Raw genomic sequence first — 25,172 nt, 5'->3', positions numbered from 1 at the left:
GAGGGGAGGATGAGGTAAAGAGGAAAAGGAGATGAGGAAATGAGACATATTGTCTTGATTAAGCCCAAAAGTTTCTACTTTGCGGCTCTTGCTCTAGGTTTAGTTTGGGGAAATGTGATCTGGACCCCAGGGAGGGCTAATCATCAACACATTTGTAATGGGGGAATAACTGTGTGTGCGGTTTGTGTGTGTGTGTGTGTGTGTGTGTGTGTGTGTGTGTGTGTGTGTGTGTGTGTTGTTCTTGTACACACTTTTGGACAGGCGTTCAAAGGGCTGTTTGAGGGTTCACACTTGGTTTTAAGGGTTAGATAGGAATTAAGCTTAAGTTAAGTTTCTAAGATGGCCTGAGAATGCATTATGCTGATGAGCGTCCTCATAAGGATAGAAATACAAATATTTGAGTGTGTGTGTGTGTGTGTGTGTGTGTGTGTGTGTGTGTGTGTGTGTGTGTGTGTGTGTGTGTGTGTGTGTGTGTGCGTGTGTGTGTGTGCGTGTGTGTGTGTGCGTGTGTGTGTGTGTGTGTGTGTGTCAGCTGTGTCTGAAGCAAACCGATTAAGGAGGCATCAAAGTGGGAAGTGAGCTGTAGATGTAGTGCTACTCTGCAGCCAATAAGCCTCAAAGCAACAGCTTCAAAACACTGAAACAAATTGAAACAAAGATACAGGATCAACTGAAGCATTAAGTTACTATTACCGCTTCCACACCATCTTTCATTTTCTCTGTACTCTGCAACTGCTCACTGGACATCCTACAGGCATGTTGTCATTCATTACAATTCCTGTACATGCAGTACATTTTAATGTTATTAGTCTCATAATATGGCCGATGCAACCTTATTCTCATTTAAGGTTAAAATCACTAAGACCTTCCTCATATAAACCTTTATTTGTTTGTCCCAAAAGTAGAATTTTCCTCCTCTACATTGTATTGTATTACATTATCATGACCCCCACAGGACTCATCATCTTCCTGATTGCGCTGCTTCTCAAACACAGCTCTGAAGAGCAACCTTGTTTCAGACAAAGAAAACATCAACTCTGCATTTGAATCCATGGGGGGTGAGGAACAGGAAGACATGGCGGACAGAAACAGAAGGATGAGGGTGAGGTGTGGTTGTCCGACAGCTGATGTGTGCTTCTGAAGTTTGATGCCCCCCAATGTTCAGCTTAAGGATGCCCTGAGGGCTCTCCTCCCCTCCTGTCCAGCTCTCTCCCCTCTCTCTCGCTCAAAAACATACAGCAGAACAGAAATACTCAAACACACGCACACACATAGCTGAACCTAATTTTCTCTCATATTTTGTGTTTATAACGAAGCTTTTACATCTTGAATATCAATGAAACCGGCTCCTTGGTTACGCTTGATAAAGCAGTTTAGCACACGGCGTCTGACAGACATAACGTTGTGTTTGTGGAAGTGAGCTGTGGTTGATCTACTGGACGCAGAAGTGCTGGCCTATCGGACGGTCTCTTCATCCATAATGGAGCAGTGAAGCCCCCCAGTGAGGTGGCTACCAGCCTCCCTCGCCTCTTCAAAAGATGTGTGAAGACGGCATGAATTATAAATACCTCCCGACTCTCACACCAACACCCTGTTTACGTGAGGGTTTGGTTACTATGGGAATAAATGCATCAGATTGGGGTTAAACAACGCAAAGGCAAGAATGGGGCATAAATACTTAGATTTGACCAATATGGGTTTCTGAGGGTCCATTTTGAAGGCCAGTGGCCATTACTTTGAAGATAATGATGCTTCCAAAAGCCAATGTTTGAACCAACATCTAATACAGCCAGATTAGAGCCTCAATATGCATCTTATCTAAATACAGCAAAACAAAGAGACACTCCCAACAGGAAGAACAAGAGCTTTTTTTTTTCCCCAAAATTAATTTAAGAAATGTATTTTCAGGTTTTAAAAGCCTCTAAAACTGGATTTAGCCCTTTTGGAGACATTAAAACTCCACTACAAATCAGGATGTTAAATGGTAATCTGATCAAAATATGACATTACAATAAATTCCACTCACCAAGTCACAAACGGACAGCAGCGACTGCCTGATGCTTGCAGCTCGATGCATCGTCTAAAATTGAGCAATTCTTGCACCGAGGATTCAAAAGAAAAAAAAGTGAAGTGTACATCTTCTCCTTTCAGTTTGGGGATCAAAAAGGTTTACTGAGTATTTTATGGCTCGACTTGGAGCAACAGAGTCTTAAGAGGAGTTCTGTCAGCCTGCAGTCATCACAGTGTTTGGTAATGCAGTGGCAAATCCTCACGTCTTTGCCTAATCTATGAGGACCTTTCCCTCTGTTTACTCTGATGCAGTATCCGAATGTGATCTGAGTTTAGGGTGTAAGCCTGGACTAGTCGACTGAGAGACCATATCAGATTAGGCAAATATCGTATTTGAGTGTCCTCAGGCGACACGTGGAGTGGGAGCTCACTGTGGGTCTCATTTTCAGCTGTCCACTTTCTCCACCATCTGCCATTGCCAGAAACTCTAAAAGCTTTACTGTCTAGCATTAGAAATAGTGTCCTCCTTCTGTTTTGTGCAGTCAGACACTTACAGAACATAGACAATAACAGCCTAACAGTATCTGAAATCCTGGTGCCAAACATGGGTCGGGGGGTCTGTCTTACAGTGCCTGGCCAGGTGTGCAAAGGGGTGAAAGCAGGCTGGGTTTGAACTTAAGTTCCAGTCCTTGATTGTGATTGGCTGAAAAATGCTGGAAGCTGTTGTAAAATACTCTATAAACATGCACCTGTGACCGCATTACATCGGTGTTACTGCACTAAACAAATTCTTTCAAAATGTCAGATTTAGTTGTGAATTTTGGATGAGTGGTGGAAAGAGATGGACAGGATAGAGGGAGATTAAAAAAATAAAAATAAAAAAAGGAGACACACTGAAAGATTTAAGCTAGAAACTGAAGAGCTGGAAAAGTCAAGAAACAAAGCTGGAACCATGAAACAGATGATGTGCTCGGTTTGCTGTTTGGGTTTGGCTGTTCAAAATCTAGTAAAATGAAGCCAAACCAGGCTCTCCATCTGGTTTCTGCCCCTATGAAAAACAGGGAAGGTGAACCTGATAGTTTACTTGCTGGTGCCCAAACTACAAGGACAGAAAGGACAGAGAATGCTGGAGCAACATTCCTTCTTCCTGGCACCTGTCCAGAGTCAGACTAAATGGACTAATTAACTAAATTACTGCACTTTTTTGTTGCTGTGTGTCTACTTCATTAATCCTTGCCAGGTATATGTAATAACCGTTTCTAAGAGCAATAAGCCACGCAACAGTGATTTTACAGCAGCTAAAGGGCCTAAAACCCCTTTAGCTTTTCTAAAATCACTGTAAAGGACGGCCTTTTGGGGCTTATTGCTTTAGCATTTAAACTAAGCACTAAATGACTAAATATTGTTTGCAGTTTTATTCCCCTAAACACTCTGATAAGACTGTTTTTTACAAAACAGAAGTTGATAGTAGCACACACACTTAAATAGATGTGTGACTAAAACACACATACACACAGCAGGACATCAGAGGTTTAAGTGTGCGAGTGTATCTCTTCTCACTTCAGGGGTCCAGACCTCTGCCTGCTGCAATTCACCTCAGCCAACAAAAAACACGACGACATCACTGCCGCTACGGCATCAATTATTGACCAGAGCCTGAACACACACTGAAGCTTCTACTACCTAGAAAGAAAGAAAGAAAGAAAGAAAGAAAGAAAGAAAGAAAGAAAGAAAGAAAGAAAGAAAGAAAGCCCATTGCCCACAGGCAGCCTTGCATGTATAAATCTGAGTCATCTTCCTATAGGTACATGTTCTCATATTTTCACTTGCATACTTCAAAGACGAGCATAAAGTGCCTGGTAAGGCCTTAGGTGTTCTGTGAGTTACGACTCACCCCCCTGCCCCTTCACAAAGAAAGCCATTCTCACAAGACAAGAGAGGGGAGATGTTTGGAACTGTTTTATCAGCTGTGTTATATCCCGGGAACCTGGGCCAGCCATAACAGGCTGAAGTGCAGACATACAGGCAGCAGTGGTAAAGGAGCCAGTATTGACGCCGAAGCCTGGGGACAGACAAAACTCTCCACAGCATACTGGGAAACACAGACATGGCACCAAGTGTGGTTATGGTTATGATTAGAAGGTACAAGCTGGAAAGTTCACACTTGATGATGCTTGTAGAGTCCAAGGACCTTCCAATGTCCTGTATCGCTTTGCCAGGATGAACGCACAGAACTGGACAGGTTGGAGCAAACTTGGATAGGTGTTGATCCTTGCCTTCATGGTTTAAAGAAACTTGAAGGTTGGTAGGAGCTGGAGCGGACAGCTTAAAACATCACGTCATTTGTGGACCCAACTATCCCCTCGGATGTCCTTCCTCCCTTTTTGTGGGTTGTTAGTGTGTGAATAAATGACTTAATTATATTTGTCATTGGGTTTCTACCTATTTGGCCAGGGACTATGGATGGAAAATACCAGTGTGCTAAAATCTGAAATGACATCTGTCCTTGCTTTATGTAAGATTAATGATTTTGTGCATTGTCCCCATTCAAACAAAGATTCATGAAACATGAACATTTATTTTTTATTTTGGGAGTGATCACTGAATTGCATTCTTTGTTCGCTAGGAAACGCTTGCAAAACAGCATTTCTAGGCTATCGAGAGACACTAAAAATCAATCAAAAGATTTTTTTAAAGGTGGTCCAGCAAAGTGAACACAGCTCAATCTGAATGATTTCTCTGGTCCTTTCCCAGGCTGAAGTGAATGACACCAGCAGAGCTGTTTGGGCTGATTCCACCAAGGCCACTAACAGTTTTAGGTGTTCGACTGTGAAGGCACAGAATGTGTGCTTTGCCTATTGACACAAAACAAGCCTCCACAGACTACTGCTGATCTAAAAAGGCCTCAGTTCATTAATCCAGCTGCCCTGAAAAACTTTTCTCCTCTCTGTGCCGTTAACTTTCCCCCTGTGTGAAACCTGGCATCTTGATCTACGCCACCTGACAGGGCAAGACGGCAAACTCATTCATCTTCCCCCATCTTCCTTGTTTGATCCTGCAGCCCTGAGACTTCAAAGCCTATAGGCCAGTGGATTGTGGCTGTCCACACACCACGCCAAGCTGACAGCTACAAGGAAGTGAGGCACACCCCACACATAATACCTACCAAGACGTGGTCAGAGAGGCGTATGGGTCCTCTTAGAAACATGCTAATTTCATGGTAATTTCTGCTTTTTAGACAATGACGCCAACAGGCAGCTGGCCAGCATTTTCTGTCTCTGTCAATTTAGGTTCAATTCAGATTATATTCAACCACTTGCTGTGTTTTTTCTTCTTCAAATGGGCTGTCCAGCGGTGAATCTGCAGCATTATTCATACGCTGCAACAATTAAAACATCAACAAGGGAAGGAGAAAATATGTACATTATTCATATCTGTCCTCAGGGAGACAGGCAGTCAGAGCTAATGAGAGGCTGAAGCTTTGAAGTCATGGAGCCCTCAGTGAGGTGAATGGCATGAATTAAGTACCACCATCAGACACGTTTTGCTCTGTGTGAATGCCTTCTAGATGGCTAATTTTAGCCAGTGCTATGAGCCCTGTCTTGTCTATTTTCTAAGTTTTTATTAGGAAATTTGAATATAATTAAGTTTCCTCCACACCCTTATCTATGAGGGGGCATGCTCAGCTACATAGCAGCATAGAGCTGGTAGGGAATGGATGTAGACTAAAGAGGAAATTAATATTCCAAGAGAATATAAGTACGGGCGTGAGATACACTTGTTGTGAAGATGAGCGTAATGGAAGCATTGCGTTTTCCACCGCTCTGAAGCAAGAGAAGTGTGAAGTGTTTTTGGCGACAGGCAGCTTTGCTAAATAGAGGAAGCTCTGCCAGCCAGACTTGACCCCTTTCCCTGGCACTGCCGGTACCTGCCGTCCTGCCCTGTGCCATGCTGATATGCTATCTGCCCAAACAGATGCCCGCTCTGGCCTCGCAGCGCCACTCTCCGGTCCCCCACTTTACTTGTAGCTGCCTGCTGATGTTTTGTCCGCCCTGGCGCTCTGTATCACTCTTGTCTCCTTGAAGAAGCACAGCGGAGAGATAACCGAGACCTGCACTATCCTCGCTGTGAAAGGGAAGCTGCTTGCTGATGAAAGGTCTGTGTGAGTCTGAGGCCAGACATGACATAAAGACATCCAGAAAGAGCAAACACGGTGTAAACGTTTGGCCTACCTCCACAGTGAGCTCTCCAGCACCTTGGTGGAGTCAGCGTGGTAGTACTTGGTCAGGATCAGGATGACCTGTAAGACAAGGTGAAGGAGAGAGACACATTTATTGCCATTTAAGCATTAAGCTACTGCTAAAGAAAAGGCCTGCTTAGTGCAGTGGGTCTCACACTGGTGGGTGTAGAGCTAATGCAGGGAGATGTGGAGAGATGGATGACCAGGAGGAAAAAAGTGGAGCATTGAAGGAATATAGTTTGTGCAAGGACCATAAACAACCAAGACTGCTCCGATACTAGCCAACTAGTTTGATCACGTGACAAAAAACAATCAATAAATGAATGTAGCTTTAAGATGTAGGCACAAAACTAGCTCGGCTAATGAGCAAAGGATAATCTCCTATGCTAAATGCTAGCAAGTGCAGCTATTACTTGTGCTCTGACTGTATACTGTGCAGCAGTAAAGTTAACAGAGCAGATTGACCAAACATGGTTCTTGATGTTGGGCTATATTGGTAGCACTAATGTCTTTTCTAATTTTGTCTCTTTATAATCCATAATTCAGTGTTTACAATTCCTCCAAATGAGAATTTTTGATTAACTGAAAATAACTGCCAATTGTAAATTATTATCATCATCATTTTTTAAAACAAATTTTCTGATGAAAAACAAATAAAGTCAGTGACCCGTCACTGTTTTAGAAGGTCAAACAAAAGAGAAAAAAAAAAACACATTTAAAAAAAAAATCATTTCAGTTTTTGGCAACAAGACTCGATGGGAGGTTTTTAATTGGTACTTCTATTTGACAGCACCGTTGGTCAGTCGTATGTGTGGCCAATGTTTGGCCAAGATTTGAGCTAATCTCTCCTCTTTATTAATATTCCAAGCAAAGGCAACCATGGGGGAACTCCATCTGCACTGCTGCTGTTTTCTGTGCTCTGCATTGTTTGAGGGTACTTGGAGAAACTATTACCCTGAACAAATAACAGTCTTGTTTGCCACTTTGATTTTAAAGAGAGCTCACACAATGCTTTCCTCAATGTTCCAAGTGCAATTAAGAATTTTGCTTCAACATATTTTTCTTGGGGCGACTTCATTATGCAATCTTTATTTCATAATACGAGTATGTTCTTGGGTGAGGGGACTGATACGATATTATTAGGATATTTCACAAAAAATCTAATAAATAACATGTAGGGATGCATCATTCATGTGACCAAGACATCATGGTCTGTGGCACAAACCCCGTGTGTGTACACTGGATCAGAGAGTCTTGTCTTTCATATTTCTGAGAACTCCTGTTCTTGACAGCTCGGTCTGCTGGGATTTGCGTTGCCATGGCAGGAGTGCCAGTGGGTCAGGCAGCACAGTGGGGCCTGGTGGTGTGATTGACAGGCTGGCTTGCAGTTCTAGGTAGTGGAGCAAGAAAAAAAAACTCAGGCCTGCCTTCAGGCATAGGGGAGCTGATTGGCCGAGGGGTCCAGCCCAGAGGCAGCTGCCAACAGCAGGCTGTGTTGAAGGTGGCTGCTCCCAAGGAGTGAAGCAGCAAACTCTGTGCAATATGGATACTCCTGATACATCTTAATGCGGAAAGCAAGCACAGCCTGTATCTCCATATTCTCTGTGGCGATAGTTCATGATTATGGTTCTCATTTTTAGGCAACTTGCAGAACAAGAGGATGAAAATGTTACAGTCTGGGTGGCCTCCGGGAAAATGAAAGACAGCTAACTAAGTAAAGTTCAGGAGATACATATGTGACTGAATCCTTTGTCAGATAGTATGAAAGCTGTCTGTCTCAGCTGATTTAATATGTAGTTAGGCTCCAGGGCCAAATATTTTCTCAAATATGTATTCAGCCTCTCAAAAAAATCTAACCTCCATTGTAAAGCAGAGCCGTCATATTGCCCTCTTGTGTCAGGAGGAGACTATACAGCCTGTAGCAACCAGTTGGATTTAGCATTCAAAAAGAAACCCTCAGCAATTTCAACTCATTCTCATTCCTACATTCCTTGAGTGTCAAATACCGACGCTTTGTCACACACCATCCGCATCTAATATTGCTGCAGATGGGTTTACACAGAGGGTGGGTACCTCGTGCATCTCTATGAGACGCCGAGGGGCATGACAAAGTGCTGGTATTTGATGCTCTGGGAATGAGACCAGGATCTCAATTTTTAATAGGACCACTCCACTGAGGCAGGTCTGGTCTTGGTAACTTTGTTAAAATACTTTTTTCCCACACAAAACTAAGAGTTGGTCAAAGCAGAGCACCACAGCTGGGGACATACAGAATGAGCTTTGAGAGCTTTAGACCAATTTCCACAAAACTGCCATCAAAGCCACTCAGTGGTGTCTCTAGGCGATAGGCTCAAAGCAACCCAAACTCAGGATTTCCAACCCTGGTGGAGCTTGGCTTCCACAGACGTTTATGGAGTCCAGAAAACTGGAACAGAGGACATTTCCCCAAGCACACGCCCGCTTGCCAGGGCTGATAACAACCTTGTTGTTAACAGCTCTAACAAATACAGAGCACACAACCTGCTTTTTCTCTGCCTCTAACAGAAAAACTTTGAATTAGACAGCAGCCATATCTGAATTTGCAAACAAGCTGCCATGTGAGGCTCTCTGAGTCATGCAGCATGTAGCAAGTGTTCCCTGATTGGTCGTTGGCCTACTGTGATTCAACCGGTGTCTCTGGAAACAGCCTGTCCGCCTCTGCACAGCTGTCCTTCTCCTAATGAGATACTGGTGCAAAGCTTGACACTCTTACCATGCAGACAGGGAGGCAAAGTAACAGCACTGGTCCCTTGACATGTGGATTAGATCTACCGTGCTGCACACTTAGTTCTTGTGCCTCCCATCTTAGTTTCTTTTTCCCTTCAGCTCAAACCCCCCAGGTGAAAATACTTTTTAAAGTTGGCATAGTTTTTAAAACTACATTACATTATTTGTAGTTGTGTTTCTGACCAGGTAGCAAATAAAAGTCCAATATGCTCCATAAAAAAATATCTGGCTCTTCTTCTAAATGCTTTACCATGTTCACCAACTAATTGCTAGCTGTGTCAGCTATTTGGTGCTGAGCAGGTAACATACAGTGGGTTTATCACACCTTTCTTGCTGAAAACCACTACTAGCTACTGTTGGAAGCAAGGCTAATGCTGCAAAGCTGCAGGACTAACAAATCTAAGCAATGCACTAAGAAGCTGTGTGAGGGCAGGGAGGGAAAATACTTGGAGATATGCACCAGAACAACTTGATGACATATACAAAGCATAGCATTTGTCCATCTCGGTCAGTCTGTCTTGTGTCAGTACATACTCTGTATGTACCAGTGCTAAGGTAGAAAAGCAGCTCCGCATAAAAATGTAACAATAGATATAGAAATACTCAACAGCCTCTAACATCTTGCGTTTGACACAAAATACATTTGTGATGCTGGTGACAAATGAGCCCTGTCTACATATAAATCTATAATTATAGCTTTCTCATCAGATTGCATCCTCTGTCTTGTACAGGAAAATGAGAGGGGAAAAGAAACTGCCTCTAAAGTCTATCAGTCCATCAGCCACGTGAGATTAAGGTATGCTTCATTCATCCAAATGCCACTGCCAATAAAATATTCTGCCTCTCTATCCCCATGTTCTTCAAGGCCTAAGTTCTGCTCAATTGGAAAAAGATTTTTCTTTGGGGATGAAGTGGACAGGGCAAGGATGTATTTGGTCATAAATCACGCCTGGCAGGAGGCAGGGAGAGCGTTTATTTGGCAGCAGCAAAGCTAGCCACATTGACAAAACTGCTGAACAGCACAAAAGCCAGATTCCTCTATTGTCTCTAGTGTACAGAGCAGTGCGTTAGGACAACTATTTGGCAGCTTCTACCTACAGCTCATTGGACTAAAGGGCAAAATTGGCACTGGTTAACAATCCAACCAGGCCGGTAAGAAGAAAAACCCTATTTTTGTGGGAATAAAACACCATGCCAGTCAGTTGAAATTCAACAGAAATAAATCACCATTCTTAGAGTCAACAAGTAAAACATGTCCAGGAGCTCATTTTTTTCAGGAGCAAAATCTTCCTTGCAAGGAAGTTTGTGATGAACTTGGTGACCTAATCAAACTGCGGTAGAGGAAGTATCGCTGTATTGTAGTGACCTTGTAATACCACGACCACATAATCAACCACTGTGGATTTCTTGTTTGTAAGCTGTTGGACAATGAGCCTAATGGTTTTTATTGGGGAAAAGTCAACAGGGTGGTGAGGACCCCTGGATGACTTCATACAAGTGCTACAAGAGACCCCATTGAGAGTCAAGCTCCTAGCCGAGTTGACCATGAACTCCCGCTTGACAACCACCATTTGTGCCCAAGACATTCCCATCAACTGCGTGTCAATGGAGCACTATCAATCAGCTATTGAGGAGAGGACAGAGGGAGAAAATGCTAAAGAAAGAAAGGGACTGGAGGGAAATAAAGACAGACAGACTCCGAGGCTCTGGAGAAAGAATGCACTCATTCATTTTTAAAGCGAAAACAGTGAAATACAAGTACTCCATCCAAGTGTGTGACACCCCCTCCTCATCCCTCCGGGCCGTTTCGCATTCTCCAGAAACAGACCACACACATAAACAATTCATCACAGTCTGCAATAAAAGGGAGGAACTCATTTTTGTCTCTTCTTCCAAAAAAAGATGGAGCCCAATTTATATTCTTGGGGCACAAAAGTAAATTCCACAACGATTAAATTTGGGGAATGAGTTTGTGCTGACGCTTTGACGCCATTTCTGTTTCTCTGCCTGTCACAAACAAAAGTGTACACACACGAAAACACAGGCAGAGATAGAGGTGCACAAAGCCTTTCAATTTGTTGCGTAATCTGTAGGCTTGACTTAAATCGTTGTTTTTATTTGATACAGCAGAGTACAACAGAGAATCAGACAGGAATCTGACATCATAGAGTGAGGGTGGTGACACGCTGCAAAGGCTGTGTATAATGTATAGAAAATGGATGTGATTTATCATTATCATTATTGTTACTGAATATATATGTGCTTTATCAAATGTTCCTTTTATATTTAACTATTTTGCAACATTAGTGTATGGAATATCATGTTTATATTGTTCTGCTGGCTATTTGCTAAACCAGTTGTGTGTAACAGTGTGAGTGACGGCATCTCTCGGGTTCTATAGCTCGTTTTGATTATCAGTAATCACATTTCTTGTTGGAAATGGACATAATAAAGTGGTTTACCAACAAAAAGCTCACCTAATCAGGGTGGTCACTCAGCAGGTGCAGCCTTACCACTATAATCAGCTACTGCTAGGTGTTTTGTAGATTCCACTAATGAAACAGGAACTAACATTGATGTTGCCACCTAGTGAGCAACCACAGCAGGGACAAGTGCAGCCACCACCATCAACACTCCCGCCCTCTCCTCCACCACCAGACCGGTGTCTGGGTTGCCATTTAGGCCACCAGTTCTACCTCAGAACAGGATGGCAGTTGTACACCTATTAGCAGCCCTTCTCCCAACCCTCATGTAAGAGAATTCAGCAGTAATTTCAGATGACCTTGGGGAGGATAAACCCAAACAGGTACTCCTGAATAGTTTTCTAGTTCGGCTCTTCTCAGGGAAGAAACACATCTGGAACCACAACAGACCCTGGCTTGAGTACTCTGTGAAAGGCGACGCTGTGTGCTGATTCCCTCGTAGACAGGGCTCGTGCATCATCAGATTTAATGTTTACAGTTAAAGGTTGTGAGAAGTCTTTTTCCACTTTGCAAAATGTGTTCACCGAGCACCGAAGAAGTGTGTCACATCTGCGGAAAGCTCATTTAATTTAACTTGATCAACAATGTAAGACAGAGGGGAAAGACAGTTTACTGAGGAGATTCCATTCATCTGGGAAATGCTGGCTGCAGCGTTAATAAGCCCAGCCTGACCCAGTGTAAGTGCAGTAAGTAAGCCACAATCAGCTTAGTCGTATCATTTTTTGTGCAGGTTGTTCCTCTGAAATATTTCCTGCTTTCAAGTTATTAAAAATATTTGGATTTTTTTCAGCGGACGTATGTTTGCCAATATCAAGTATCAGACACATGAGAGTAGAATAAAACATCCCTGAGCTGCACGCTGTTGTAGTCTTGCTTGTTTGATGTGTAGTGCGGCCCATGGTGGTCATACAACTGCCCCCTTACCACTGACTTTATTTTGTAATACCAACTTTGGCCTTGGGCTGTTTGTGTAAGTTTAATAGCGGGGTGAGACTACACCACTTAAGCATATTTTGCCCTCTACACTGTACATCAGGTCACAATGAATTCATATCAACTGAACCAAATTTTTTTAAGTGTCACCATTAAAATGTACAGTAAATAAGCACATCATTTCATGGTAGTCTTTTAACATATATACCTACATATTATTGAACTATTCAATATGGACCTGTTGTTGCATTAAAGAGTAAAAAAAAAAAAAAAAAGTGACTTCGATTTTCAGAGCCTGGCCATAAAAACCAAAACCCTGGCCAGTGATTTTCCTCTGTTGCCAGGACTGCCAGAGACTGCTGCTTTTCCAGCTGAGGTCATGTGACTGAACTGACTCGCTTTCAGCTCTCGCATGGCTCATTCCGCCACTCTGCTAGCTCTACAACATGTGTCTATTTTTTGCCAGAACCATTTCTGAAGCATGTAATTCACTTGTGAATGTATATAAACGCATGTATGTACTGACTCAACAATGCTACAGTTTTATTCTGCTACTGGAAGCAAGCTGTAAATGTGTAACAGCTTGGAAGCAAAACAACTCTAAACATTATTGTAAAGTGGCTGCCAAAGAAAAAAGTGCTTGTTTTTGGTGTGCACAACTTCAAGAACTACATTTAAAAAGAAAATGGCAACATTTCTCTGCAGGAACACTGTCGCTACTATGTTAAATCATCCATAGACCTCCCTACACACAGTCTTCAGTAGAAACTTCTTACACATAAAAAAACAGTCACAGTGTGTTCTTTTATTATATTTGTATTTCTATTCTTCACATCCAGTGTGATAGGAAGATGTGAGATGTTGCTGTATTGCCATTTTTCAATCCGCACAAACAACACTCCATTCATCTTCATTGAGGCATGTCTCAAAATATGACAAATTTTTGTAATTCAAATGCACTAACCTTTTAAACAAGTAACAATTACCCAACATGTTCTTTTTCCAGCATCTAAAACCCTAACTCATGATCCAAGGGACATTTCAGTGCCTCTACATCCCTGTCCTTGCTCGCTCAAGCACAAGAATACGCACACTTGTATAAAATAAAGTGCTTCATTCATCCAAGTAGTTCCCCATTACCCCCGTCCTTCCCATTCAATGGCCGCGCTAATGGTTCAGGACACCAGCCGCCACTGAGTAGTCACATCTGGTTGAAGTCATTTTTGCGTTGGACCTTGACCACACTCTTTATCTGAGGCCAGCCAGTGACCCACAAACTCGTTACCATTTTAACAGTAGTTTGAGATTGCCACCATTCATTAAACCGCTCAGGCAGGGAAGAGGGGAGGGCAATTACATGGATCTTTGCCTCTGCTTGCCTTTTGCTCTGTCCATACAAAAAGCTTGTGCTGACCTCACTTTCAAGAGTCGGTCCACTCAGATGGAAAAGGACCACATCTGGATTCCAGAGGAACTGTGGTCGGTGTTAAGGAAATTAGTTCAACTTTGTTATTCTTTTCTACTATACACATGCAATACCTTAGGAGTTTCATTGAAGAAATTCGAAATGGACAGGGTTTGGGGAGGTTTCTACTTCTAAATGGGATTTTATTTGGAAAGTGAACCTAACAGCTTAGTGTGCTTGTTTAAATACAGCACTTGAACAGGTTAAGGGTACTGTATGTGTCAACCTCTTCTCAGTCTTTTGTCCATTATTACTGGTGGTCATGATTCAGATTTTACTGACCAATGCTATTTTAGAAATTTGGAAAATGCAGAGCAGCACTGATTGGGACAAGCGGGGGAAGCCTCCTACTGTACAGCTGTCCAAAAAGCTTCAGCTGGACAAAATGTATGTCCACACTTGTCTTTGAGTCTAAATAAAAGTTGCCATTGAAAGTAATCCCCTGGAAATCCCTGCAGCTGTTTCAGCAAACCGCATCACAGTTGTTATGCAATTAGCCACACCTGGAGTCTCCCTTTTAATCATGGCAGTGACAAGACAAGCCATCATTTTGTGTTGGCACAGTATTCGCTCGCCAACAACACAAATTTGCATGTCAAAGTTCTCTTAAGTTGAATGCACAAAACAGTTAAGAGTGTCCAGGATTTGCTTAGCCCCCACAAGTGAATCCACTCATCATGGTGATTCTGTTGCAGTGAATTGATCCTGCAGCAAAGTCTTTGAAATGCTTGTGTGACCAGGTCTTCAAGCAAAAAAAACCCCAAAAAAACTGGTGCATGCACATGAATGTGGCAAGTAAGTCAACCAGCAAGTTGACCAGGAACGGGATCTGGTATGCTATGTAGTTTGTATCAACAGAGATTCCAAATTGACCACCTTCTGTATCTACTTCAGATCAGACTCAAAGACAAGTGGGAGATCATCTTTGAATTTTTTTAATTTATTTATTTATTTTTACATTGCCTCAAACTCAGAAAGTATGTGATTTCTTACCCTGCTACAATGGCAAATTAAGGTAAAACTTGTTCTTGTTTGTTTCATGTTTGATCTGAAGGTCTTTCATTATTAAAGTCTCTTTTCGAACCACAAATTTTTCACTCCTTACTTCCCACTATTACCTATTCACCCATCTTTTGTCAGTTTCTCCTCCTCTTTTATGCCTCACAGGTCTTGTTTCCCATCAGCTCTTTTTGATCTCCACACTTCTTTAAGTCTCTGTGGTTTTCTTCCTCTTTTCAAGCTTCCTCTGTTCTTCCATGAATATCTGAGAAATTGCTATAATTGGACTCTGATCAAATTGGTGGCCTGTTTTCTAAGGAAGAACCTGGAACAGATAGTGCTGATGATGTTCATACAAATGCACATGCATCCGCCCCCAAGTCTCTCAAATTATGGGGTGCATCCACAACAATAGGATATTTTTGAGTAACACACATAACTGTAATTCCACTGCAAACACAAAAGGGTAACGTGGTTTAAACAAAAACCATTTAACCACGCAAATACATATTAATGCATGTGGAATTGCAAGGATGATTCCGCCCGTGGAGGTTGAAATAGATTGACTGATGCTCAATCCCACCACTAATTGGACCAACAGGGCCGAGGAAGCTGAGTTCCTTAGATGTGTGATAATCCAGTGCTGGGAGCCCGAGGCCTTTGGGACTGAAAAAGAGAGTGTAGGGGGAGGAAGAAGAAGCGATAAAGAGAGATATGGGATATAGTGGGAGACGGGGAGATAAAAGGAAGATGGTGAGAGACCAAGAGACAAAGAGACAAAGGAAAGAGCTGAAAGAAGAAAAGAGTTGAGAATGGATAAGTTGGAGGGAAGGTGCTGCATGAAACAAAGAGAGAGAAAAAGAATTATAGTTGGAGAATGACTGAGAAAGATAAAGAAAAAAGGGGATGGCTGGAGATGGATAGAGGAGGGAAACAAGACAGCAAATTAGACATAAAATAGGACAGGGAGATTGGAATTGTGAGGACGGTAATCGATGAAGCTCAGGGATTGAGAAGTGCCTTTTGGCCCTCAAATCTGTCCATCGATCTGGGACGAGGCAATGGGGTTTGATGGGGCCACCGGGACCACAAACTCAACATAACCTGGCTTGAGTAATCAGTGCTGGTCTTCCAGGGGAAACCTGATGAGGTTCATGACCTTACCTAGACATGTACTACAACACTCCAATGCCAGGAGAGACACTGGAGGATTGATGTGTTTTTCAGGCCTTTACTAAGGTGAGATCCAATGAAATACAGGCATCCAGTCAGTCCAGCTGTCTGTTGTCTCCAGCCTCAGCCAAGGTGGAAAAGTTTCTTTTCTTTTGTGTTTGGATTCACACTGCAGAATAAAAAGTTGGAAAATTGTTTTTATATGAGAGTCTCATGGCCTTTTGGACAGTTGTGGTAACTTGACGTGCTGTGATGGTTGAGATTTTGAAAGATGTTGAAGAGTCTATACTGATTCAAGTCCTTGTAGCATTCACAAAGCACTGAGGACATATTTGTTCTCTTAAAAACAAGAAGAAATCGTTAAGGATGAAGTAGTTGTTCAGATGTTAGAAATAATAGTAATGGCTTAACAAAGTATTTTAAGGTCTTTAGCGATGAATTCTCTCATTTATAACCTGGGCTCAAGGATCATTTGGATAAAAAGTCAAGTGTGCACAGACAATCAAACGAGTGCTCAATGCCACACAGAGGGTTGGATTTTGAGACTTAATTAAACTTGTTTAAACACAGTATTGACATAATTTACATTTTTTTTAAAGTTCATCTGGACCACAGCAATCCAAATCCAATGCTCACTATACTTTTAGCTCTATTTTCTCTCCACCAACTCCTGAGAAACATCACTATGGTTACCTGCTAGTTGCTAACTTTGTCTGTCTGCTGTCTGTTGCTGGGCAGATAGTGTCCACTGCTCTGCTTCTTCACTGACATCAGCAGGTTACTTACTTACAATGAGTTAAAAGACACTAAAAACTATAGATCTGAGATGAACCGGCCAGTTCTGTGTGGGTACATCACCACGCGTGGCACGGGTAGTATTAATAAAGCAGGCCCAGAAATCACTATTTAAAAGGAGAAATGACTTGAATGTGTTGCGTTTGGCTGGCATGGGATGTCAATGTATATTCCCCACATCTTTAAATGAAACTGTTTTTGCAGAACTAAAACAGCAAACACTGCAGCAAACACAGTTCATTCGCAGTTTTATCACACATTATTGATGTGAGGGGAGCGTGGTTGAGACAGAGCTCCAGAAAGGCCATGAAATGAGAAATCCAATTTCTATTTACAGATCATGGCATCATAACTTAAGTATTCTGAAGTCAACAAATGCCACTGTAAGCCGAAGAAATCTATAAGAAGAACTTTTTTCTAGTTTGACGATATAAACCTTTAACCGATTTTTCACTAACACAAGGGCCGCTGGAGGTAAATTGTTCCTTTAATCTTGAGAGTACATTACTACCATATGCTCCCGAAGGGCTGAGAAGACTCAGAAAGCAGATGTCTTTGATTAAAGAAACAGTGATGATATGTGAAGTTTCTATCTCTTTCATGCAGGCTGTTGCAGAGTGAAACACTGATGTCTCTGATGTCGAACAGACACCTACAACGCCCCATCTCAAAGTTGGAATTACAAGAAGAAGGACAGACTAAGTAGATGGATAAGAGGCTGGGAATGCCTCCGCTCCGCTCAGGTGGACAGATGTTGTATTTTTTTCCGAATGCCGCAATAAAATCTTCCCAGACAGCAATATTAGAAAGAGAAAATAAACACCACAGAGCTGGAGACACAGGTGGAACTATGCAGATATTAAAAGACCACCTGTGTGAAGGGTAGGGGTAGCCGAGTGCATGTGTGAGGCAGTCTTTGTTTACTGTGTATGAAACTGTGTCTGTTTAGACCCTGTTTCACCATTTTTTAAATAGAAATCGCTCTATCTTGTGCTATTTGTACATGTGTACCAGTCATGCCTGCATACATCCTCCATCAGGTCAGCGGAGACTGGAACAACTTCCCCTTCCTCTCTCTCATGCAGAGGCCGCGGGTTGCCGCAGCGAGCACATCAAAGATAACAGATGCTGTTGCTCGCACGTGAAATAGGCCTCATTCCTCTCAGCTTGCTGCATTCAAGTGCGAAAGATATTATCTGCCACATTGTGATGATTCATGCTTTCATTCTCGTGCATCATAATTCTTAAATAGAGGGGAATAAAAATGTGCTCGTACTTTGATAATAATTCTACTCTCTATTTGGTTAATCTATCAAAGGGATTTTATCCTCTTAGCAAAAGTGAACGTGCAAATATTATTGGTTAAAGTTGGAGAAAGAAAGTTGATACTTTTAATGGAAGATGATGATAATGATTACAGCATAAGTCTATCATACTAAGAGCTATTGTCTGAGTATTTATGGCAAGTATATAAGTACACTGATGATTATAAAAAAGCTAAGCTTAGGTGTAGTTCCCACTGTGTCTTTTAGAAATATGTGTTTATATACTACTAATGTTAAAAAGAAATGTAACTCTATGGATTTGTGACACAGTTTGAAAAGATTTGGGCTTGGAGGGTTTTTTTCTGACAGGTTTTGTTGAGGCTGGACTCAGGCGTCGTTGGCTTTGCTAACAAAAGCACAGAATATAAAGGATAGGTTTCTTCTGTGATTCAGTATTGCACTTCTTTAAAGTTTCAGCATTCACAAGAGACAGGTTTGAAAAAGAATGGGTCTAAATCGATGCAGCAGAGACTGTGATACTCTCACTTTTAGTACATAGTATGTTCAAGCTCCAAAAGTCCTGGATCCTTCATGTCCCGTAATTCAGCTCATTCACTATCCTTTTTTTTTGGACCCTCCGTGTATGGTGAACACCCACATCTTTGGAATCCCATGGCTGCGTTATGTATGCAGGTTTCCTGTTAAAAAGCTATTGTCTCGCAGCTTAAACCTGCTGACATCACCATTTCTCATAAAGACATAACAAAGCTCATGACAGGCTGAGGACTCCTCTTGAACAGTAAACTGATCTTTTCTGCCTAAAATTAGAGGAGTTACTCTTTAATAAGAGCACTGAGATTTGACACACTGTGCTGTCATCTATATGCAAGGCAAAGGAACTTTCTTGACTCTGTTATAACGCACCTGAGCTTAATATATTCAATGATCACCTGTTTACATTCATCACACATTTGCATGCAGCTCTGTTTTCTTTGTGTGTCCGTCCTGGCTACCTTCGCTGTCATGGTGCATGGACAGAGGCTCCTGTGCTGGCTCAGGCTTCATGCCCTTCAGTGGATACAGCTGCTTGCCACAGCTGAACAGCTGTCGCCTCAGCATTATCATAATCCCCGTCCCTCTCCCTCTGTCTCTCCCCCCTCCTTCTGCTGACGTTCCTGTTGCTTTTTTTTTTTTTTTTTTTGTCAAAGTGTTTTTGTTTTGTCATAAATGCCCATTACCAGCTTTCTCGTCCCTTGCAAACACACTTTGCATCCAACGCTCAACAAAACAAAGTCTAAAAACACATGTCATTAACAAATGCAGCTATTAACAATCGAGCGATGCCTGAGATTGTTTTGTTAATGGGAGTTAAAAATGACTTGGGTAAGTGGAGCAGAGTGTAACAAGTATTGAATGCAACATTAAACACAGTGGAAATACTCTCAGGGTCTAATCTGGGCAAATGTATTCAGGGAGCTGCTCTAATTACTCCAAGAAGATACATTATTTATCCATGTACATTATTATACATAATGTTTTCCCTGTTCCCGACAACCAAGGTTCAAACACAGTTTATCCTACATGCTGTACATAAACCTTCATGTGTAAATGAGCTGTAAAGAAATGCCGAATGTTATTTGGTTGTCATTTAGCGTGTTTTCCGATTCTGCTGACTCCTGAGGAGACTGCAGGCTCTTACTGCAACATTTTTCCACCTTGTCATTAGGTACTGTTAATGTTATTTCATAGGCCAGTGTTTACTCCTCTGGAAATGAACAGGGTTATTACAATACCACCAGTCAAAGCCAGAGGGAAATATTATGGAAATTACAAACCCGAATAGAAATAGCTTATCAACATAAACAGTTCGCTGAGAAAAAGCATCGTTTAAATAAATAAACGAACCTTGGCTGGATTTTAAAAAACAATCACAATGAACCTCGTATCCCATCCCAAAGATCCTCCCAACTAAGTTTACACTGATCGGTGGATAGGAAGCTGCAGTTTGATTGATTTCAGATGGATTGTTGATCAATGGTAGTTATGGATGGGAAGCACTTAACCTGAATTGATTCTAAATAGACATTTGCATTGGATTTCTTTCCGTTACATTAGGAAGTATGCTAATTATGGTTAGGATAGTGGTAGCAGCAGTAATGGAAGCAGTAACACCATTAAAACTGTGCAGTAAATACAGTACTATTACCAGTACTGCAGTAGTGGTAGCAGTGGCAGCAGCAAAGGAAGTGTCAGTGGGGACATTTACGTTTTGCCCTGGGTCCCCGTAATGAGTTAATGTGTTTATTGCAGCAGCATTAGAGAGAAAAGAAGTATTATCAGCATTAGCAGTATTCTCTTGTTGTTATAGTAATGTATAACTACAAGCAGCAGTAGCTGCATTTGTACCATTATTGGTAGTGAATCTTTGTCTCGAATGATTGATTATGGGCACGAAATATGAGACCAGCTGCCAAATCCCAAAAATATTTGCCTCAACCCTAAAGCTCCATTCCCAGTGTCCAGTCCAACAGGCCCAGGGCCGAGAGCAGAGGGCTATGCAAATACATTAGGGCTAAAACGCTTGCTACAACCAAACGGAGCGCTAACACGGCTAATTGAGTTTGGTGCTATTTGGCCGCGAAGCTTCATTACTAGTCAGCTGAAGCGCGACACGCTGTCCCAACACCGAGCTCGTCCCCCCTCACGAGATCATCCCGTCTCTCAGTTTCTCTCTTTCTTATGGGCGAAACATTAATTGGGGTTAGCGGGGGTTGGAGCAATATAATAACAAACGCTTCTTTCTGCCTGTCAATGTCTGTATCTGTACCTCACACATGCTACCCAGCTTCTAGCGTGCATTCATTCAAACTGCCGCTGTCTTTTTATTCTGCGCTGAAAGGGGAGTGTAGCTTCGACAAGAGCTGAAGGTGCTCACTTTGGAGAAAACTCCACAGCTGGCTTTTTTTTGCTGAAGACAGAATGGGGGTCTTTCTAAAGTCGAGGAAAAAGTTTTGACTGTGTCACACATCGTGGAACAATGCTGTATGTGAGAGCTGACTAATCACATGGAGGAGCAGACTGGGGTTTTCACACTGCATTGCTGACAGGTCACAACAACAGCAAAATGAAAATGGGGGCGGGGGGGTAGTGGCAGTTACTCTGATGGGAGCACACTGTGCATTGGGGAGTTTCTAAGCATTTGGGAGCTGCACCCAAGGACTGTTTGCAGATAGTCGTAGCTACCTCCGTTAGTCATTATGAAAACAAACCCACTTTTCATTATCAGCACAAAATGCAGTTGAGGCAGCGCTTTCTGTACCAAGGAAGAAAAAATGGGAGAGTGCAAACATGTCTCCACTTTTGTTTTCCATACACAAACTCACTGAATAAATTCCTATTTACTTTTTCTGCTGTTCTTTAGCTCCCTTCATCCCTTTTACAAGAAACATTTGGATGAGCCCAGATGCACTCAGAGACAAGACAGTTTTTTGTATACAGCCCAAATCACAAAGTCTTCAGCTTCTGTCCTCGGGCCCAGGTTTGGATCAGGACAAAACTCCCAAAAGAAATCCTTTAAGAGGTTTTCTGTCTCAAGAAACCTTTGAAAGAGTGCTGAGCAGCCTTGCACAGATGTTCTCAACAGAGCATCAAAGGTTTTCACAGTCTGTAGAGTACAAGACACTTGATATCCTTAAAACTCGGATTTAGATAAGGAAATAAACACTACCAAACAAGCTCCGTCCAGAGCTTCTGTGCAAATGTACTCAGAGTCAAGTCAATTTTACGTATAGCCCAAGGCCTTTACAAACAAATACTAAAAATTTAAAAAAAAAACTTTCTGGAAAGAGTTTTGTGGTTTGGTGATTTGGCTTTCAGGCCTCGTGGAGTCCAGGCTGTTCTCCTCACCTCCACCCAGGTCTTGAAAGACAGCCACAGACCCACACCTCGGCCACTGGCACAAGCCATCAGCACCTTCTTGCTTTTAATCTAACCCACCCATGCACACATTGACAAACACACACACACAAACACACACTTTCCATCCAGCCTCCAGCCCCCTCTGTCTCCATTTCCCTCGCAGAAGGACCCACAGCTCTGGTCCTGCTTTAATGCCCTGTCACACTTCATTTAGCCTCTAAGGAAGAGGAGCAATGGAGTGTGATGTGGGTGCATACAACGCATACATTTCACCAGCACGCAAACATATCTGTACACTTGTGCACGAAGACACACACACACAGATGAAGTCACAAGCTCTTTCTGCTACTGTAAGCGCTCTTGGAAACTCTGCAGACAACCAGTTTTCAGATTTTCTTTGGATCCCTCCTCAGACTGGCCTTTCTCTGTGTTCCATCTCTTTGTATTGTCCTATTCACACCAAGGCCACCCAGCTATAGAATGAGGTCAGAGCGAGTGTTAAAGTCTAAACAAGTACAAACACTGATGCTGCTTCGCCCACCGAGGGACGTAAATGTACTTTGACACATGGCCGAGCCGGGCTGTCCGTCAAACCAGAATGAAAACAAGAGCCCTCGGCAGTAACTGAAAGGGCTTTCAGACCTTGCAACCTTTGTTCCCCGGCCAAGCCAGTGAAGTAAGCAAGGTGCTGCATCATTAAGCAAACCATATGAGCTGTGCTGTAAACCAAACTTTGGCCAGGGGCTGATGTAAACCGGTGAACGCACAGCACCTAGAAGAGAATCCAGGCTTATGTTGGCAGAGATAAAGTGCCATCTTGGGTGTGCTAAAACTTGCACAATGGGTGGTGATACACATTACAAATGCACCCTTCCAAATATAAGTGAACACATGTTAGATATTACACGTGGCTGCGGCTCTGCAAGGCCGCACATGGACACAGTAGCTAAACAGGAATGCTCAAACATGTAGCACGTTAATGCTAAGTAAGTAATAATATTTACCATGTTCAGCATCTTAGTTTGGCATGTTAGCATGCTAAAATGTGCTAATTATCACAAAACACAAAGAGTGCACTTGATGGGAAAGGCATTAGCTTTGCAGGTATTTCGTCATAAACATTATATAAATAAAAAAGTCAGGGGATCAGCGTGGTTATTACAGTTTATACTGAGGAGGACATGAACGTCTCTGGTCCAGAGTGGTGGACCAACAGACCAACATTGCCATTCCTAAAAAAAAAAAAAAATGGTAAGATGAAATTTCTAATTAAGACAACTGACATTTAATTAAATCAAGTCACAGTCTTGCATAGCCAGCACTAGATAATCCAATCCAAAATAAGTCAGACTAGATTTTAAATTTACATTTTAGATTATCTCAGTAAAATTGCTTTTGCGGTGCAGAGTTCATCGCCATGCCAACCATCTGTGCATGCACAGGCAATGACTACCAAGAGGTGGAATTTTTTTTTTTTCACACAGTGTATCAAAAACAAAGTCTGTCTTCCCTGTACAGTGCAGCCAGAGCTGAGGTAACAATATCAAGGCCGCTGAAAAAAGAAACTGGAATTCAGCACACACACACGAACACGCACACAAACACTCTAACAAGATAGTCCAAGTGCATTCTACACATGTCATGTGGCTCACACTGGTTCCTGCACACAAACCACATGGCGGCATGACATTACGACAACTTCAAATCCTGCACAAGCCGAGAGGTGAACACCAGATGCTCGTGCTCTCTCACTGGTGTGGGAAATGTCAGCGGTGCAGATGGCGGAGGGTTTTTTATTTCGCAGGGTCCGGTTGCGTCCTGTCCCTGCGGTACGCTGGGCGCGACATCTCATCCATAAACATGGTGGTGGGCTGTGGATGTCGTGGTCTGCTTGGCAGACTGCAGGAGAGATGCCAAGCTACTGTACAGGCCTTTCATTATTCATAGCAGGGCCAAGCTTTGTTTTGAAGCAACACAGATGTGGAGTAGAGTAAAAAAAGAGAAATAAATCCATCTGATAGAGAAAATTGCCCTTCATTTAGTGGCAGCTTTTGTACAAACATTATTGCGTGAAGTCGCCTTTTTCTCCATTTTTGATTAGAGTGTCTGCTGTTTCACTTTTGTCTCCTGGAAGAGACACACCTGGGATAAAAATATTCAAGGACGACTTTGAGCATGCAGACATTTCCGCTCCTTTCTTTGGCTGCTCTTTGTTCTCACACAGTCTAGGAGAGGGAGACGCCGCCGTGCACATGCATGCACTTGAATACACATGGGGAGTGATGCAGTGAAGCTTCCTTTGGCATGCTACAACCATCACAACCGCGCAAATGTGATGTTACAGAAGGTGTGGGGTAAACAAAAAGGTGGGCAAACAAGCCTGCAGTTATCATTCAAGGAAGACATGAATAAATGTACACAAATCAAGAGTGCAGCTTTGAATTTTTATCCATGCACAATTAAAATATAATAGGGAGATGGTTCGAGTGCCTTAGAGCATTCCACAGTGTACCACAGTATCTACACATCCTCTGTATAATACTATACTATAACTACAATGACACCATCTCCAGCATGCACTGAATAATCATCTGGGCTCACTCACACTCACCCATCTACCTCATTTAAAATATCAGTGCAACAAAATTAGAATTCTATAGGCCACATCTGTTACTCAAACCCAAATTTGGCACTGTGCACAATGCTCTGAAGGTACACTAATGGTCTGAGGGCTATTAGCTGCTGATGCTGACAGAGGGATATAATGAAGTAACTGTTACAGAGTCTAATGAAGTAACCGGAGACGAACTGAACGAGGTTGTGCCTTATACTGTAATGCCAGCGGTACACAAAAGAACAGTAACACCTCACAGTATGCACTCCAGTTTGAGCTCTACATAAATGCATTTGCATCTCATTATACCAAGCAATAACGCTATGTTAAACAACTCCACATCTTTACTTCCAACATATACTTCCAATGCCAACATTCAGTGCTGACATGAGAAGCAGTGTGCCCTTCATGTATCCCTGACCTTAACCAATTTTTATGTGCGACATGACCACAATCAATCCTTCGCTTTAACAATACCCCCAAGCATAGATATTGCCGAGAAATTTGAAAA

The 25,172-nt window shown here is 42.3% G+C and overlaps 1 protein-coding gene across 7 annotated transcripts in view; it reads right to left on the bottom strand.

Moving 5' to 3' along the window:
* The window catches only part of sorcs2 (sortilin-related VPS10 domain containing receptor 2), a 288,796-nt gene that overhangs the window by 206,805 nt on the left and 56,819 nt on the right, over positions 1-25,172 (bottom strand). For all 7 annotated transcript variants that reach the window (XM_070992922.1, XM_070992917.1, XM_070992916.1 and 4 more), the window contains exon 2: positions 6,243-6,310. In XM_070992922.1, the coding sequence (XP_070849023.1) occupies positions 6,243-6,310 (68 nt within the window). The remainder of the gene's footprint in view (positions 1-6,242; positions 6,311-25,172) is intronic.

This window comes from Chaetodon trifascialis, chromosome 23 (assembly GCF_039877785.1).
Source record: "Chaetodon trifascialis isolate fChaTrf1 chromosome 23, fChaTrf1.hap1, whole genome shotgun sequence".
Classification (NCBI taxonomy): Eukaryota; Metazoa; Chordata; class Actinopteri; order Chaetodontiformes; family Chaetodontidae; genus Chaetodon; species Chaetodon trifascialis.
Note: the sequence above shows the minus strand (reverse complement) of the source record. Positions and strands in the feature narration are given on the sequence as shown.